The following is a 17,924-nucleotide window of genomic DNA, read 5'->3' as shown; positions in this document are numbered from 1 at the left end:
AGAACTTTGAGGCTCATAATTTCAGTAACAACATTGGATTCTAACTCATTCGGCTACAAACTGTCTTCAGGTGGAGGCACAGTGTCCTAATATGTTCTTGTCTTGATAGTTTTGGTTGTATGTAAGACACTGGCCAGAGGATTCTGAGGTTAATATGGAAGTACATAGCAGCCCTCTAAGTCTCGGCTTACTAAGGACTTCCTTTTCTCCTGTTGCATTGTTAGGATAGTTTACTATGTTTGGTCATCCACTCTAATTGTGTGCAGTTAAGTTGAAAAACTTGAAGGAAAAATAATAATAATAGTTTCATATTTTAGAAAGTAAAAATAAAGCATGTGAAATTTTCTGTGGATTAATGCACCCAGTGCCTTCCTTCGTCAAAAACCATCTTTTCCTTTTACTAATTCTAAAGCAATTGTTGGTGTGGGGCTGGAATGCGTAAGATCTGGGTCTCTCTGAGCAATGATAGCAATTACTCTATCACAGGAATGTGTCTGTAGTTACAGGTAATCTCAGAAGCATATTTGGCAGGGCAGTAGTGTTTTAAATCACCACATGGCTTTGTGTGTTGACTAAGCTTCATGCTTATGTTTATAAAAGATCTCTTTTATTTCCAGGAATTTATTCCGGATTAAATGTGTTTTTTAAAGCAATCATTTTTCTATATTTTTATGAATTCAAAACTTCATTTTTGTTGTTGTTGTTGTTATGTGCCATAGGGTTGAACCCAACTCATAGCAACACCTCCTTAGGTTTCCAAGACAGTATCGCTACGGAAGTAGATTGCCCAACCTTCCATCCAAGGAGTGGCTGGTGGGTTTGAACCTCTAGCCTTCTGGTTAGCAGTCAAGTGCCTCAGGCACTATGCTACCAGAGCTCCCCAAAACTTCATTAGAATATAGAATTTGAGTTTCTTTATAACACCTATGGTAGTTTTGTTAAGTGAAACGAACCCCTGTAATTAATTGACAAATTAAACAGAACTGTTGTTTAGATTTAAACAACGAAAATTTGGTACTAACTTTATTAAACAATGATAAAGCAATTACTCAAGGATTAAAGTCAGAATCAGACCTGTTGCTGTCTAATTGATTCCGACTCATGGCAACCCATGTGTTACAGAGAGGAACTGTTCTGTAGGTTTTATGACTGCCGTCTTTATGGAAGCAGATCACCAGCCCTTTCTTCCATAGCACTGCTGCCTGGGTTCGAACTGCCAACCTTGAGGTTAATCAAGGGTAAACTGTTCACACCATCCATGAGCCTTCATATTTTGTAAGTAGGGGCTCAGATGCAAAGCAATGTCTCCCAATCCCAGGACATACACTCTAATTGGGGGGTGCTCTGATGGAACCAGTCTCTTCTTACATGCTGAATCTTCCAGGCTTGGCTCCTTCTCACATCTCACTGTGATGTTTATGCCAGACAAGATTTTCTCCTGTTCTCCCTGCTGTCTCTTTTCAGCTTTTTCTCTTGCTGTAGACAGTTTTCTCACATACATGTGTAAGAGTAAAGCTATAATCATGGAATACAGGAGCAGAGAGAAGCAGTCTCTGAAGTCAAGAAAACATCTAAACAATGCTTCTACAAGTAATTAATTAATTCCCAGCCACTAGGTATGAGTCGGGGCTGACTCGATGGCACATAACAACAACAACAATGACAGGTTATCTTCCAGCAGATGGGGCAGGTGGGATACTAATGAATTTGTGTAGCTGATGGAAAAAAATCTCAGCTTTCTGAGCCTGGCACTAATGTTGATAAGCAGACTCTCTGGGTGGTCCAATGGTTAACACACTCAGCTGTTAACCAAAAGGTTGGAAGTTCAAATCTAGCCAGAGGTGCCTCAGGAGAAAGGCCCGGTGATCTTGGCGGGGAAAAAAAGCCCTTGGGAACCCTGTGGCACACAGTTCTACTCTGATACACATGCAGTGTTGGAATCAACTCAGTGACAACTGCTTTGGGTTTGGGTTTAATATTTATAAACACTAGGACCTCCCAATGTCTTTTTTCTTCCATGAAACAGAAATAATGGAATCTGCCTTCTTTCACATAGATATTTGAGAAAAACAGGAAATAATGCAGAGAACACCCTTTAAAATGTTAAATGTCCCTACTCCAGCAATGCCAGGGACTTCCCTGTAAGCCAGATTTAAGTTTTGTGTTATTTTATTCCAAAAATCATTACTTCAGTGGTATGGTTTAAAGTATTTGATGTCAAACCTAGTGACATAAGAATTTCTATGGGAATTTCAATAGAGAAAACTGGACCTAAAATAAGTTATGTATGTAAAGGAATTTCTCACCTGTTTTTTTTTTTCCTCCCTATCTATTTCATTTCCTTGTTTAGTGAATATTTCAAATTGAACATTATTTAGAAATAAAATAAGCCTTTGGTTCTCTTGACTCACTTACTGCAGTTGAAATGGAAGGAAATTTTGAATGTTAAAGAACTCTTGGATTTGGCTGCATTTGTTGGTTTTGCATATGCATTTTAGGATTTAATGATCACTTAATGAGAGTGAGTCATTTTGTTGTTAACACTACATTGATAAACGGTAAAGTCTTTATATCCAAACGAACATAGCTGTAGTCATCCTTGAGGGCCTCAAAGGAAAGAGAACAAAGTAGCAGTCTGTTTTAACTACAGAGACAAGCTTTGGCAGCCTGACACCTAGTGTGGCTGCGTTCATTTTCAACTTTTTGAAGCCTTCTTCAATGCATCTGATTCCCCGAAAACATTTTAAAGATTCTGTTTGCTTTTTTAGTTAACAGGCAGTGCCCCCTGAGCCCAGAACAACAGTGTAGCCTGACCAAGTCATATTCAGTCTTACTTGGATTTACTTACTTTAACAATGGAGGCAAAGATTTTCAGGGCTCTCAGTAGCTGTTGGAATTGGCTGTATGATTTAGTTTCAGTTTTCCAGTGAGGACATACTGAAAAACACCCCTTTTGTTTGCTTATTTATTTGAAGTGGTAAGTTGTTCCATTTTAAAAATTCAAAAGATATTTATTGAGGACACAAGTTATGCAGGTTATGGTGCTAAACATTGAAAGCGATATGAAAATCCCTAAACCATGACCCTTGTCCACCAGCATATTTTTTACCTGTGATTCCTGACTACAAGTTCAGGTCAGTTATTTCAACAGCACAAAGCCATCATCTGTCATACCCAAGGAGAATGAAAAGCTGAATATAGTTAGTTTAGTAGTTAGTACGGAAGGAAAACCTCTTTCTAAATACGAACACTGATCAAATTTTCTGGCAGATAAACATTATCAAGCAACTCATTTTGTATCATTTAGAAAACAAAAATGAGAGCAACAGAAAATGGTTTTCCTTCCTGCGACTTCTTGAAACCAGATCTCTGCATTTGTAACATGATTTCTTGAGTCTTTGTAGTTTACATGATGATTAACTTTACCTCCTGGGAGTACTTTGTGATGGTGTTCTGCTTATGCACTATATTCTAATTTCCACACTTTTGTCACTAAGAGGACATGGCACTGGCTAATGTAGCATCCTAGGAAACTCTGTGAGGCAGTTCTCCTCTGCCCTATAGGGTCATTATGACTTAGAATCAATGCAACAGCACACAGAAACAAGGAACCTTACAGGAATCGCTGATGGCACAGTTAAGTGCTCGGCTACTAGAGCAAAGTTTCTAATCCAGCCAAAGGTCCCTCCAAAGAAAGCCTTGGCAATCTGCTTCCAAAAGATCAAGACCATTGAAGTCCCTGTGGAGCACAGGTCACCTCTGAAACACATGGGGTCACCCTGAGCTGGAATTGGCTCACCAGCAACTGGTTTAATTTCCTTTAAACCACTCTCAAGGGACACCAAGCTCAATTGGCACAACATAGTACACAAAAGTCTTTTCTACAACCTGCTTTGATGAGTGGTGACTGGGGTCTTAAAAGCTTCCATGTGGCCATCTAAGATGCAACTATTAGTCTTCTCTCACCTGAAGCAAAGAAGAGTGGAGAAAATCAAGGTATCTGGAAACAGTCCAAGGATATGATGGACCCGAGACCAGAAGAACTAGATGGTGCCTGGCTACCAATGTCAACTGCTCGGAAAGGATCATACCTGGAGATCTTGGATAGAGTGGAAGGAAAAATGTAGAACAAAATCCAAAAACACAAAAATGAGGAGAATTATGGGTTGTATAGAGTCTGATGGAACCCCCAAGACTATGGCCCCAGGTTACCCTTCGGGCCTAGAATTGGACTCACTCCTGTGGATTGGCTCTCAGCCCAACAGTGGAAAGACCTTCATGCAGAGCACCTACCCCAAAGCAATGCAGCCACCTACTCTAGGGAGATACACACCTTAGAGCAATCGGCCATGGGCCACCAGAGGGGCAGCATTCAAGTAGAGGGAAAGCTGGACAGACAGGAGTGCACAGTTAAGAAGGGCACAGTGAGGGCGTAGTCACATGGCCTGGAGGGAAGGAGAGATGGTAAAAGAAGAATTGCAATCCTTCAAGATCAGTTACCTATATTTCTATACTGAGAACTGGACTTAATTAAGTTTAGGTTTATCTTGAAGGTTAATTAACTGATAGGACAAATTTCAAGAAAATGAACACACACACACACACACACAAAATCAGAATGTTCCAAGGAATCCTCAGGAAAATTCAGCAATTTCAGAAAAATAAGAAACAGAAATGGCTGTTAGCAATGGAAATAAAGTCAATTATCACCATCACCACCAGTAAGGATACGGAATACTCAGATTGGAGACTGGGCTTCAGCCTGGGTTAACGTGGTCTGGTGCCTGGGATTCTAGCCTTGAGCAGAGTAGATCACAAATAGGTCCAGTAAAAGAAAATAGAAATACATTTTTCTCAAGTCCAATTCCATTACCCTGCCATGGGATGACTCCCGTATTCCCATGGGCTTTATCCACCCTTTACTAAACTTCATCACTGCCCCTACCAGATTGGAAGGCCTGGGAGAGAAAAGAAAATGTTTTCCCTTGTGTGACTAAAGAACAAATGAGAAAGGTGCAATTATTTTTTAATTAGAATTGGACTGAATTTTTTAATTTGATATGAGAAAACATTTAGGTTTATTCATCTCAGCATTTCTCAAACGTTCCATATAAGGTCTGACACGCAGACCTCCTCAACTCCCATGCTCATCCTCTCTGTCTCCTGTGGGGGATGGTCATTACTCATCAGGAGAGGGTGCAGGACATCTGAGGGTCAATGGGCCACCCACCCAGTCCGCCTAGGATCCCAGACACAGATCTGCTGCCAGTTTTCTTCCTTCTTCTCTCAACTTCCCTACCTTGTTCTTGATGCCATCTGTGGCTTTTTTCTTATCATTTTGCAGGTATTTTTGCTGCAAGAAGCAATCAAAGAAGTGCTGTTTTACATATTCCACAGCCATGGAATACCTAGCTTGTGTCAGGCGATTGGCTAGTTAATGCAACACGAATTACTAAAAAAAAGGAGAAAATGCTGTCAAGTTGATTCCGACTTGTGCTGCCCCCATGTGATACAGAGCGTAGACATGCTCCATCGGGTTTTCTGGGCTGCAGTCTTTACGGAAACAGGTCACTAGATCTTTCTTCTGCAGTGCAGCTGGGTGGGTTTGAACAACCATCTGTTTGGTTGGTAGCTGAGAACAAACCATTTCTACCACCCAGAGACTGACAATGGAAATGGAGGAGTACACAGGTATAAATACAGGAAACCCTTAGGATTTCTTTTAAGAAATTAAGTCTTACTCATTTTACCCAATGGTTTGCTTTTTGGATCACTACCCTTGCTGCACCAATTCAGGTTGAGTGAAATAGTGCCATTTATTCAGGCTTTTCCTGAGCTATGCAAGAGCCCCAAACTGCAAATAGTTGGAGAATGATGTGTTTGACCCTCCAGAAACTCTGTCTCGTGGTCATTCTATCAGGAATTCAACCAGACGTCTCCCTTTGTTACAAGTGGAGTTGAAAATGTCATAACTGATTAAGTCTAACACGAGAATGCTGTTCCATTTATTCAGATTGTTGTCATAAACTTCCCCTTCATTATTGTGAATTTTAATTCTTCTTTCTCCTTAAGAAATCAGAAAGTTTGTACAATTTGTGAATAGAGACAACAGGCTGTCACACCCGCACCCTGCCCTTCATGCGTGCAGACTGTCCAGAATGCATGCTAGGACATCATGGATTTCAGAGAGAGCGAAGACGCTAATCCAGTTACACGAGCCAAAGTGAAGCTGGTAACACTTCAGTGTCCCAGCAGCACCATGTCCTTATATCTACAACTACGTGTATTGCAGACATGCCCAACCTGAATTTAAAGAGCTAGCTTTTAGAAGAATTTAATAGATATCCTTATTATTTTAAATGCATCCTTTCCTAATACTATATCCATCTGAAAGCAAAAGAATATTTTAAATAGACTTATTTGAATTGGAACATTCCTGAAATCCTAATGCAGGGACAAAGTGATCAACTTGCTTTCTGTTAAGCAGGCTTTGGAGACTGGATAAGACTAGACTAGACATGCTGTGGACCTCTGTAAAATGTTAAAAAGCAAAGATGTCACCTTGAGGAGAAAGGTGCTCCTGACTCAAGCTATGATATTTCCACTCACCTTATATGCATGTGAATCCTGAACAATAAAAAAAGTAAAGTAGAAGAAGAATTGATGCACTTGAATTATGCTGTTGGCGAAGAATCTTGAATACACCATGGACTGCCAGAAGAACGAACAAATCTGTCTTAGAGGAAGGACAGCCATAATGCTCTTTAGAACTGAGGATGGTGAGACTTCTTCTCACTTTGGAGATGTCATCAAAAGAGACTAATTGCTGAAAAAGGGTGTTATCCTTGGTAGAATGGATGGTCAGCAGAAGAGAGTGAGAAGGATTGACGCCGCGGCCGCAGCGACGGACTCACACATAGCAAGAGTTGTGAGGATGCCACAAGATCCGACAATGTTTCATTCTGTACATAAGGTCACCATGAGTCAGAGCCAACTCGATGGCACCTAACAACAGCATGCATTTGTCATTCCATTTGTTCATTTGCTGCATAGAAAAGAAATGAAAAATAATTGACAAGTAAGGTAGAAAAGGAAAGAACTTTGTTTATAATTTTCTATAAGGCTTTCTGTATATATCTCCTTAATAGCTTACAAGCTTTGGGAAGTCTTCATTTCAGTGAAAGTCTTGTTTGGCCTAATATATCTGGAAATAGAGCCATGTTTCTTGTACAGATGTACAAGTCAACAAGTATCTAGAGCATTCTGCTGGTAGCTCTCATTTATGGGTAAAATTATTCTTCACAAGCTACCTGGTAACTTACAGGCAGAGTGTGTGTTCTCTGTCTAGGTTGATGCACCTTCCTTTTCTTTACGATGCGCCTTCTTTACCTCTATAGAGGTAACAAGTTTTCTGTTGAGCTGTTGCAGTGATTCGTAAAAGCAGTCTTTTTCTTCTAGACTTATAAAACCCTAGAGACTATGAAGATTTGAGGACTTTCTTTTTCAAACATAAAGCCACAAAATAAGCTAGATATAAAAGAGTACATATGGGATGATTCCACTTATGTCAATTTCAGAAATAGTCCTGGCAGATCTGTGGTCTTATCATTAAAGTGATTACACTTGGGGAATTAGTAACAAGGAGGGGCTATGAAGGAGATTAGTGGAATGCTTGGAAATAATGTGTTTCTGGACGTAGATGCTGGTTACATAAGTGTATTCAGTTTGCAAATATTTATTAAGCTGTACATTGTACCTTTGTGTACATGGTATCCTTCAAGTTAAAAATAAAGCAACAGAAATGAAAAACATTCCAATTTCCTTTTAATTCCAATAGTATGCTCTGAAGGGACTCATATTAATCATAGAACACATACTGTAGTTATGTTTTCACGAATTATAAGACTAATTCGCAGAGAACCAGAATTGGATCTTCCATCTGAAGGTCTTGTGGGGCTTTTTCTGTTTGTCTTTAAAGCACAAGTTACACTAACATCTAAGATCCATTATACAGTATGCCTGCTAGCAGGAAGCCTATTAATCTTTCTCAATCAACTAACAGTATTTGAATGTTACAGGAGAGTTGTGTGAGGAGAAGCTGGACTTCTGTGCCCAGGACTTGAACCCCTGCCAACATGACTCCAAGTGCATCCTGATGCCAAAGGGATACAAGTAAGTAGAGCCTACCTTGGGGCTCATGGCCAGGGAGATGGGGCGGGTTCTTCTTTTTGAAACCCCATCTTCCTTTCAAGATCCAGCTTCACACTGTGCACAGGATGAAAGGACATATATTTTTATAAGTGACCATATCACAACATGGACTTTTTTGTTTGTTTGTTTTTAGTACATTGTAGAGAATAAAGTAAATAGAATGATATATTATATCCCATGACACTTTCTAGGAAGTCTTTTATGGACTGAGATAGCTTTTGAGTACTTTGTTCTTGTTCTTTGCCATTGAGTTGGCTCTAACTCTTGGTGACGTTATGAAGAATAGAATGAAACATCACCTGGTCTACGCCATTATTCTTCATGTACTACCTGATAGCTTACAGAGCAAGGTGTATGTCATCAGTCTAGGTTGATTCCCCTCTTATTTCATGATAATTGTTATGTTTCAGTGCTATTGCAGAGTGTCTTCCCACCTAGGGGACTGCTCTTCCAGCACTGTATTGGACAGTATTCTGTGGTGGTTCATAAGATTTGCATTGTCTAATTTTCAGAAGTAGATCACAAAGTCTCTCTTCCTAGTGTGTCTTAGTCTGGAAGCTCCACTGACACTGTCCACCATGGTTGACCCTGCTGGGGATTGAAGTACCTGTTACATAGCTTCCAGCCTCATAGGAGCACGCAAGCCATCACAGTGCAGCAAACTGTTGGGTTGTGAAGCCACTGAATATACGTTTATTTAAATTTCTGTGAAAGCCAATTAAATTAGTAATATCTACTTTGTGTTTCATGAAGGCAAGTCTTTGTCATACAACACAACCTTTTCTTGTCAGAAACAATACTTTATTCTACCTGGGTTGGGGTAAGTAACCATATGTCGCGATTGCCGAGGACATCCCAGTGTATGCCTGTTGTTTTAGTGTCGTTATTAATGGTGTCCTTTTTACATTCAAAACGTCCTGTATGGGATGAGAAAAACTGCAGTCAGGCCAAGAATGGAGTGAGCTCAAAACTTCATGATCATTTCCTTCTCTCCCCAGCAATCATCCTGGATATACTTCATATCAAATTAAATGATTTATTTGCCAGGATCGTGAGATAATTTAAGCACCCGTCAATGGTGATGTCTGTTTTTAGAACAAGCAGTGGTTTAAAGATAATCTGATCCATATTCTTCATCTTGAGCATGAAGAGACCATGGGCCATAGGGCTTGGGTAGCTGTCCAGGGAGCTCATGGTTATTTATTGGCAGAGCCAGAGCTGGGTTTTATACTTCGCAGGTGGGCAATTTTTCTAATACAGCATGTTACCTCTACAAAATTCTACGTTGTATTAACATTATTGCTACTATGATATAGAAGATAAAATGGCATTCTCCAAGTGACACTGTTGGGTTCAGGAGTTGAGCTGTGCTTAGTAAGTTAGACAGGTCTTTGCTAGCAGTATTATTTGGTCTTTCGCCCAGTGTTCTTTGACTGCCTACAGGAGGCCAAAGCATCTCATCAAAGTACCATTTTACGTTTTTGTAGTGCTTTATAGCTATCCAGGAGTTCTGGCAGCAAAGTGATTAAAACATTTGGCTGCTAACCAAATAGTCAGTGGTTCGAACCCACCAGCTACTCCAAAGGAGAAAGATGAGGCAGTCTTAAATTTACAGCCTTGGAAACCTTTTGGGGCAGTTCTGCTCTGTCCGCTAGGGTCTCTATGAGTCAGAACCGATTCCACAGAAGTGGGTTTGATTTGGGGGATTTATTTACAGATACTTTGCAAAAACTTCTAATTCCCTTCAGTGCTTTATTTAAATAAATAAATAAATAAATATATTTCTTATTATATTTTAGTTTAAAGGCCTACACAAAAGCCAAAAGTCTTTTTGAAATCGTTATGTTATCTAGAAGTCTACATTGCAGTTTGTGCAACCAAACACTACACAGAATTATTTTCATTCTTAAAGTTTTTGATCTACCTGCCCTTGAATTGGGAGCTCTGGTAGCGTAGTGCCTAAGGCACTTGACTGCTAACCAGAAGGCTGACGGTTCAAACCCACCAGCCACTCCTCGGAAGGAAGATGGGGCAATCTACTTCTGTAGTGATACTGCCTCAGAAGCCCAAGGAGGGGTCACTATGAGTCGGGTCCGACTTGACGGCACGTAACAACAACAACAAGCCCTTGAATTCAGCAAATTAGAAGTGCATTGCTCACATAGCAAATATTACCATGTTGTTGTTGTTGTCAAGTCGTTTCCGACTCATAGCGACCCCATGCACAGCAGAACGAAACACTGCCCGATCCCGCGCCAGCCCCACAATCCCTGCTATACTCGAGCCCATCATTGCAGCCACTGTGTCAATCCATCTCCCTGAAGGCCTCCCCCTCTTTCGTCGACCCTCCACCCTACCAAGCATGACATCCTTCTCCAGGGAATGGTCCCTTCTTACAACATGACCAAAATAGGTGAGATGAAGTCTGGCCATTCTTGCTTCCAAGGAGCATTCTGGCTGCACTTCCTCCAGGACAGATCTGTTAGTTCTTTTAGCAGTCCACGGTACTTTCTTTCAGCATTCTTCGCCAGCACCACAACTCAAAAGCATCAACTCTTCTTCGGTCTTCCCTATTCATTGTCCAGCTCTCACATGCATACCAGGCGATTGGAAATATCATGGCTTGTGTCAGGCGCACCTTAGTCCTCAAGGAGATATCCTTGCTCCTCAGCACTTGAAACATATTATCAGAATAATTAATTGGGAGCTCTGGTGGTGTAGTGCCTAAGGCACTTGACTGCTAACCTGAAGCCTCGTGTTTCAAACCCACCAGGCACTCGTTGGAAGGAAGGTTGGGCAATCTACTTCCATAGTGATACCACCTCAGAAACCCAAGGAGGGGTTTCTTTGTTTCGGGTCCAACTCAACAGCACATAACAACAACAACAAAAAATTTTTTTCCAAAACTGCTCATCCACTAGACGGCCTTCACAGTGCTTTGTGCATTGTGTATTATAAGGTAAATTATTAGTGATATGGTGGAACCCATTCAAAAATAAGAGTGTTCATCTTCAAAATGACTAATCCTTAAATATCTCTTTTACTACTCAATTAGTTTTCACACTTTTAAACATGGCTTTTGCTAGAATATGGATCAGCTGAATTGAGAACCCCTGTTTTTCATTCATAACCCGTGAGCCAGTTTTATAACTCTTTCTAGGTTAGCAGAAAACAGATCAAGCCATGGATATTGCTATCACCACCATGAGTGTGTGTGTGTGTGTGTGTATTTGTGTGTCTGTACATACAGACACACACTATGGTGGTGAAAATATGTTCTATTTATACACCCACTGTATTTTTTTTTTTTTTGCAAATATTAAACAAACAAATATTCTACGGTTTTTTTTGTTTTGTTTTGTTTTTTTACCAACTACACCCTCCCCTTGTGAGGTGTTTTCTTAGTGCTCTATACCAATATTTTTTTTTTCCATGTTGCTATATTAAAAAAAAAAAAAAAATGACATAGCAAGTTTATGAAAATACCTGGCAATAAAACATAGAATGTGTGCCATTTTGTACATAAAGAGATGATAAATAATCTCACATAATGAGAAAAGGAATTGTCAAAAGAAAATAGAATTAAAGACCAACATGATGTAAAACTGGTAAAGAAAACCTCCACTGACACGTGTTGTTTGGACAAGTTGTACTGTTACTTCAAACTCATTTTCTTATTCCTAAGCTTACAGGATTGGGTTTGCTTTTCTTGTTGTATTATATACCTCATAAATCTCCTGAATTGCTTTTAGGTATTTTTAGACCATGATATGCCGTAAGCAGTGTTCCTGAGCATACATCTTACTTAGTCACCATTTGCGCTCCTAGACAGTATATTTTATATCCTTTGCTTTCTTCTTCACACCTTGTCAGATAATATTGCCAAGGGAACATGATGGGTTTTATTGATAATACAAACTTTAAGGCATTCCTATTTAAATGTGTTCCTTCTGGTTTGAAACTTGATCTGTGGAGCAAAAGAAAGATAAAAATGTTGATCATAATGTGACTCCAAGTTCTAATTGCCTTGAAAAAAAATAATTTGTAGAGGAGAGAACATAAAATAACTCACAGACATTAACTGCGGTGACTCTGTGGTTCTTTTCTCTTTTGGTTTGATATCTTTTCTCAGATAAGTAATTTAAAATGTTTCAGAGGATTTCTTCTTTCAATGCTTGGTAGTTGAGCTGCTCTGGCCACATGAGCATTGATGGATGGTCTCTTCTCCAGCCTTGTCCATCTATTTGAGAATGTGTATGACCACTTAGAGCCCATTTAACTTCAGGGTGGTTTACTTTGCTTGGTTATGATTTAGCATTAAAACCACTAGCTGCAGAGCAAGTGTGCTTATCCAGTGAGCTCGTTTCGTTTGTTAATTCATACATGCACAGAGGACCCATTACCCTTAGTGGTATACATTCCTAATTGTTTTAATTCATCAGCCCTTCAGAAGTAACTCTGAAATCTTAGTTTTGAATTTTCACTCAAAGCTCTTGGCATTCAGTTATGTCCACATTCATTTAGATTTTTATTTGTACTCTTTTGTGTATATACTGATGGCTTTGAAATGGTAATGTAGGGAACTGTTGTTGTTGTTATTATTTGCCATCGAGTCGGCCCCAACTCATAGCGACCCCTCCTTGGGTTTCCGAGGCAGTATCACTACGGAAGTAGGAATGCCCAACCTTCCTTCCGAGGAGTGGAGGGAACTAGTGTAGACTAAACCTTAAAGGATTACACAGAATAATAAAAACATAGACAATTATATTCATTTAAGTTTTATTATATGTCACACACTATTCTAATTATGTTGTGTTATTGTTGTTATGTGCCGTTGGGTCGGACCCGACTCATCGCGACCCCTCCTTGGGTTTCTGAGGCAGTATCACTATGGAAGTAGATTGCCCCATCTTCCTTCCGAGGAGTGGCTGGTGGGTTTGAACCGTCAACCTTCTGGTTAGCAGTAAAGTGCCTTAGGCACTATGCTACCAGAGCTCCTATACTAATTGTAGGCATTGTTTTGTTTAGTATCTTAAACCTGTGAGGGGGAGTTATTATACTATACTTGTTACAGATGAGGGAACAAAAGCTTAAGGAAACTAAGTAAGTCAAGATTTCATTAATTAATGGTGAAGCCAAGATACAAACCTACTTCTACTTAATTGCAAAGCCTAAATTCTGTGGAGCAAAACCATAGTTCTTTGGCTTTGTTTTTAAGTCAGTGAATCTTTCCTTAGAGCAAAACAAAACAAAATATTCATGGAAACCTAAAACAAAAAATGTCAAGGGGAGACTGTTAAGGGGCTAGACATAGACAGAAGGAGGTTACCAGAAGTCCCCTACCCATCTATGGCCATTCCTATAGATGTTCTATGAAGTCCCATAGCTCCTGGGTACATAATTTGAAAATCATTGCATGTACCATACTGTTTTCCTTTAAGCAACTATAAAGTCATAGCTTTTGGTGTCATAACTGGAAACACAAATGGTCAACGCGGGAGAAGGACAGGTGAAATGAGAGTATCCTTGAGGATTTAATTACCTAACAGTGCCGTGTAGTGGTTAGAAAATCCAGGCCATCTTCTCAGTTGCTTGGGTTTGATTGCTGGCTTTGGCACTTGGAAGATGAGTGTCTTTGGTTTTTCCATCAGCTCCTTGACCTTTAGTATGGAGAGGATGGTGAAACTTGGGCTCACTTATTTTGGGCGTGTCTTCAGGAGAGGCCAGTTGGTAGAAAAGAACATTATGGTTGGTCAGGTAGAGAGGGATTGACTGGCACAGTAGCCACAACAATGGACTGAAACGTAGCAGCAGTTACGACAATGGCGCAGGGCCAGGCAGTGTTTTCTCCTGTTATACGTAAGGTCTCCATGAGTGGAAGTCGGCTCAACTACAACACTGGCAACAACAGACTCACCAATGTCACACGGCTGTGCTGGGGATTCAGTGAGTCCAAGGCTAAGTGCTCAGAGCAGGGCCTGGCACAGGGAGCTCCTGAGAAATGACTGCATCTTAATCACCCTTGGCTCTCCCACCCTTGACACCACCCCAGTGAACAGGTTGGAAAGCTGTTCCTGGGATTGGCCCCACAGATTGTACACCAAATCCCCCACCCCACACCCTAGATCAATCCCATTCTGCCATAATTGTCTGAGTTCATTGCCAATTAGGGTTTCCAAAGCTAATGTATTTGCTTTTCTTAATATTATACTTTGTTTAAATGCATCTGATCAGTATTGGAAAAGAAAACATGTTAATCGTATGTTTAAATATGATTAATCTTGTCAGTAATTTTTATCCTGGCACTTTGGTCACCCCAAGGGCTTGAGTGAATTTGGCAGAGTTGAAAATAGAGGATTCTATAGGCAAATACAATAGTGGGAGGGAAATGAAAAAGACCCTGGCTGCATTTATTCTGTGATTATTTGGGTTGTGGGTGCTCTCTACCATCAGGAAGATAAAATCCCATCTATTCTGATAATTACAGTGAGAAGCCAAGAATTCTTTGAAGACCAGTGCTATTTTCTAGGCATCCATTCATTTTTTGATATTATGAGTCTGTTCCAAATAAGTCTGGTAAAAATGGTGTATTTTTAATGCAGTGCAACTGTTTTACTTACTTTACCTCAGTTGGGTTTAAAACCATTTCCCTGTTTGTTCAAACAGATGTGACTGTACTCCAGGATACATAGGCGAGCACTGTGACATTGATTTTGATGACTGTCAAGATAACAAGTGTAAAAATGGAGCCCACTGCACCGACGCAGTGAATGGCTATACCTGCATCTGCCCCGAAGGTTACAGGTAAAAGCAGAAATAGAGAGTTTATGTTTTGAGTTAGATCTTATAGGACTCAATTCATATTAGTAATTACCCAAGAAAACAATGAACATATATATATACATATATATATATATATATATATATATATATATATTTTTTTTTTTACTCTTTAGTGGCTTGTTCTGTGAGTTTTCTCCACCCATGGTCCTCCCTCGAACCAGCCCCTGTGATAATTTTGATTGTCAGAATGGAGCTCAGTGCATCATCAAGATAAATGAGCCAATATGCCAGTGTTTGCCTGGCTACCAGGGAGAGAAGTGTGAAAAACTGGTCAGTGTGAATTTTGTGAACAAAGAATCCTATCTTCAAATCCCTTCAGCCAAAGTTCGGCCTCAAACAAACATCACTCTTCAGGTAAGATCCCCCTCTAGCAAGGGTTGATCTGATCCTAAGCCAAATTCAGCTTCAAAGACCAAATAGCCATGGTAGCTTAGGAGGGATGTTTTTTTCATAGAACATGAAAGGATGCAGGATGCAATGATAGAAGATGCTCCTTGAGTGAAAAGCTTCAGTCATTTCTTTCCTTCAGCATTTCTATTTTCAAAACTAAATGGGGACCAGACACTTTAGTTACTTATTGGTCCCATGAAAACCACAACAACACCACCAGAGGAGCATCACTCAACTACCAGCCACAAGATTGACAGTTCAAATCCATCCAGAGGTGCCTGCAAAGAAAGGCCTGACAATCTGGTTCCACAAGGTTATCACCTTGAAAACTCTATAGAGTGCACCTCCGCTTTGACCGACATGGGGTCACCATGCATCAGAGTGGACTCATCAGCCTAGACATTTTAGTTACTTACTGTTATATTTCTCTGTAGATCAGGTTTGGCACAGGGAGGCTTTACTTAAGAAATGTGCAGCTAAGCAGAGGGCAGGAGGAACACTGACAGGTGTGCCAGTGCATTTCGGCATGATACTCAACCAGTACATTGTAGTGCTTCACCTGGAACCTTTAAGAATCAACATGGAATTAACCAAGACATGCTTAATTTTCCTACCAATTTACTGTGTACATTTGAGGAATTCACTCTAGTCTCTGTGAAAAGTTAGACTAGATTTGAATTGCTTCATTTCTGAGTCATGGCAACCCCATATGTGTCAGAGGAAAACTGTACGCCACAGGGTTTCAGTGGCTGAGTTTTTGGAAGTAGATTGCCAAAAAAGCTTCCTTCCAAAGCACCTCTTGGGTGACTTGAACTGCCAACCTTTTGGTTAGTAGACAACCTCATTAAGCATTTTGCCCCACCCAGGGACACCTAGACTAGGTTAAAGGTAATAACTCTAGAGTCTATGGGACAAATTGGGCCTATATGCTTATTTTCTTTGGTTAGCAGAATATTTTTAAAAGATTTTGAATGAAATGACTTTATCTAGTTTCCTGTAGACCCCAATTCTTCTCATTTGGTTTACACTGACACTCAAGTAAGGCGGAAAGGGTTCTTTCGATATCATGATGAATGGGACCATGGAGGTGGCAGCCCTTCTCTAAGGAGTCTGTCTCCCTGCCTCTCGACATTTTCCAATGAAATGACATTTTCATTGACTTGAGACATGAATAGTGACTAGAGTCCCAATTTCTACTTAACTACTCCTTCAGAGACCCAAAAAGTCCTAAGAGCAGGTAAAAACAGAGATCCTCCCCCACCTCATGCATTGCATAACTATAAAGAATGTTTGTTGTCTAATGGAATATGAAAAATCAATAGTTTTACATTGCTGTTATATACATTTCATACATAACATAAAATCTATAATAGGAGCAAAATGATCAGGTAAGTAAAACTCTCCAGCACAGAAAGTTCAAAGCACATCCAATGCTCTTACTTAAGAATCTGTGTTCTTTTTCAATTTCTTTATGGATTTATTTGCAAGGGAGTGACATAGGAACCAATCATCTTTCCAGTAATAATTTCACCATGCGTTTTTTTTTTTTTTTTTTTTCGTACCCACAAGGAGATAGTAAACCACAGAAACAAATCTTAACAGTCTGCTCTTGCATTTTGCTGAACGTTGTTTGGTTGACTGCACATCCTAATAGTGCCACGCTTGCTTCCTACTAGATTGCCACAGATGAGGACAGTGGAATCCTCCTGTATAAGGGTGACAAAGACCACATAGCAGTAGAGCTGTACCGGGGACGTGTTCGTGCCAGCTATGACACCGGCTCCCATCCCGCTTCTGCCATTTACAGGTGAAGATCGCTCGGTTATGGTAAAGGTGGAAAAAATAGTTGAATGAAGAACTGCTTCCCCTCAATAATTTTGTAATGGGGAAGGGAAAGAATCATTTGGTTACAGTAGACTTTATGGTAAGTGTGTTAGTTAGGGTCCTGGCAGGAACAGATGGCACATTCAAGGTAGGTAATTTGGGAAGAGATTAATAAAGGGACTATTTACAAAGATGTGGGCAGGGATCGTGCAGAACCTGGACCTAGTAACAAAAAGAATGAACTATTATGGAAAACCATGCCCACAACAGGTTTGGTGGGGAGACCTACTGGACAGGAGCTGTGACATTTAATAGAGAGATGGAAGTAACCAGTCCTGGCAGGAAGGGAATCAAGGCTTTAAATATTCCACTTCACTTTCCTTCCTCCCAGTAATCTCCTCCCCATGCTTCCCATTGGCCAAACCAGAGCTCTAAAGTCAAAGAATCCATTGATTCCAGTGGGATGTTGTTGTTGTTGTTGTTGTTCTGTGCCATCGCGTCAGCCCTGACTCATAGCGGCCCCTCCTTGGGTTGCCGAGGCAGTATCACTATGGAAGTAGATTGCCCCATCTTCCTTCCGAGGAGTGGCTGGTGGCTTTGAACCGCCAGCTCACACAAATGAGCTTTCCAGGACTCCAAGCAGGGTGAAGGAAGGC

At 40.3% G+C, this 17,924-nt stretch overlaps 1 protein-coding gene across 1 annotated transcript in view; it reads left to right on the top strand.

Moving 5' to 3' along the window:
- The window catches only part of SLIT2 (slit guidance ligand 2), a 569,662-nt gene that overhangs the window by 516,373 nt on the left and 35,365 nt on the right, over positions 1–17,924 (top strand). The window contains exons 32-35 of the mRNA XM_042782686.1: positions 8,079–8,172; positions 14,878–15,015; positions 15,168–15,408; positions 17,121–17,251. Of these exons, the coding sequence (XP_042638620.1) occupies positions 8,079–8,172; positions 14,878–15,015; positions 15,168–15,408; positions 17,121–17,251 (604 nt within the window). The remainder of the gene's footprint in view (positions 1–8,078; positions 8,173–14,877; positions 15,016–15,167; positions 15,409–17,120; positions 17,252–17,924) is intronic.

The sequence above is a fragment of the Orycteropus afer genome, unplaced genomic scaffold (assembly GCF_000298275.1).
Source record: "Orycteropus afer afer isolate SDZICR_OR568_19922 unplaced genomic scaffold, OryAfe1.0 scaffold00411, whole genome shotgun sequence".
Taxonomy (NCBI): Eukaryota; Metazoa; Chordata; class Mammalia; order Tubulidentata; family Orycteropodidae; genus Orycteropus; species Orycteropus afer.
The sequence above is the reverse complement of the archived record's forward strand: the minus strand, read 5'-3'. Positions and strand labels throughout refer to the sequence as shown.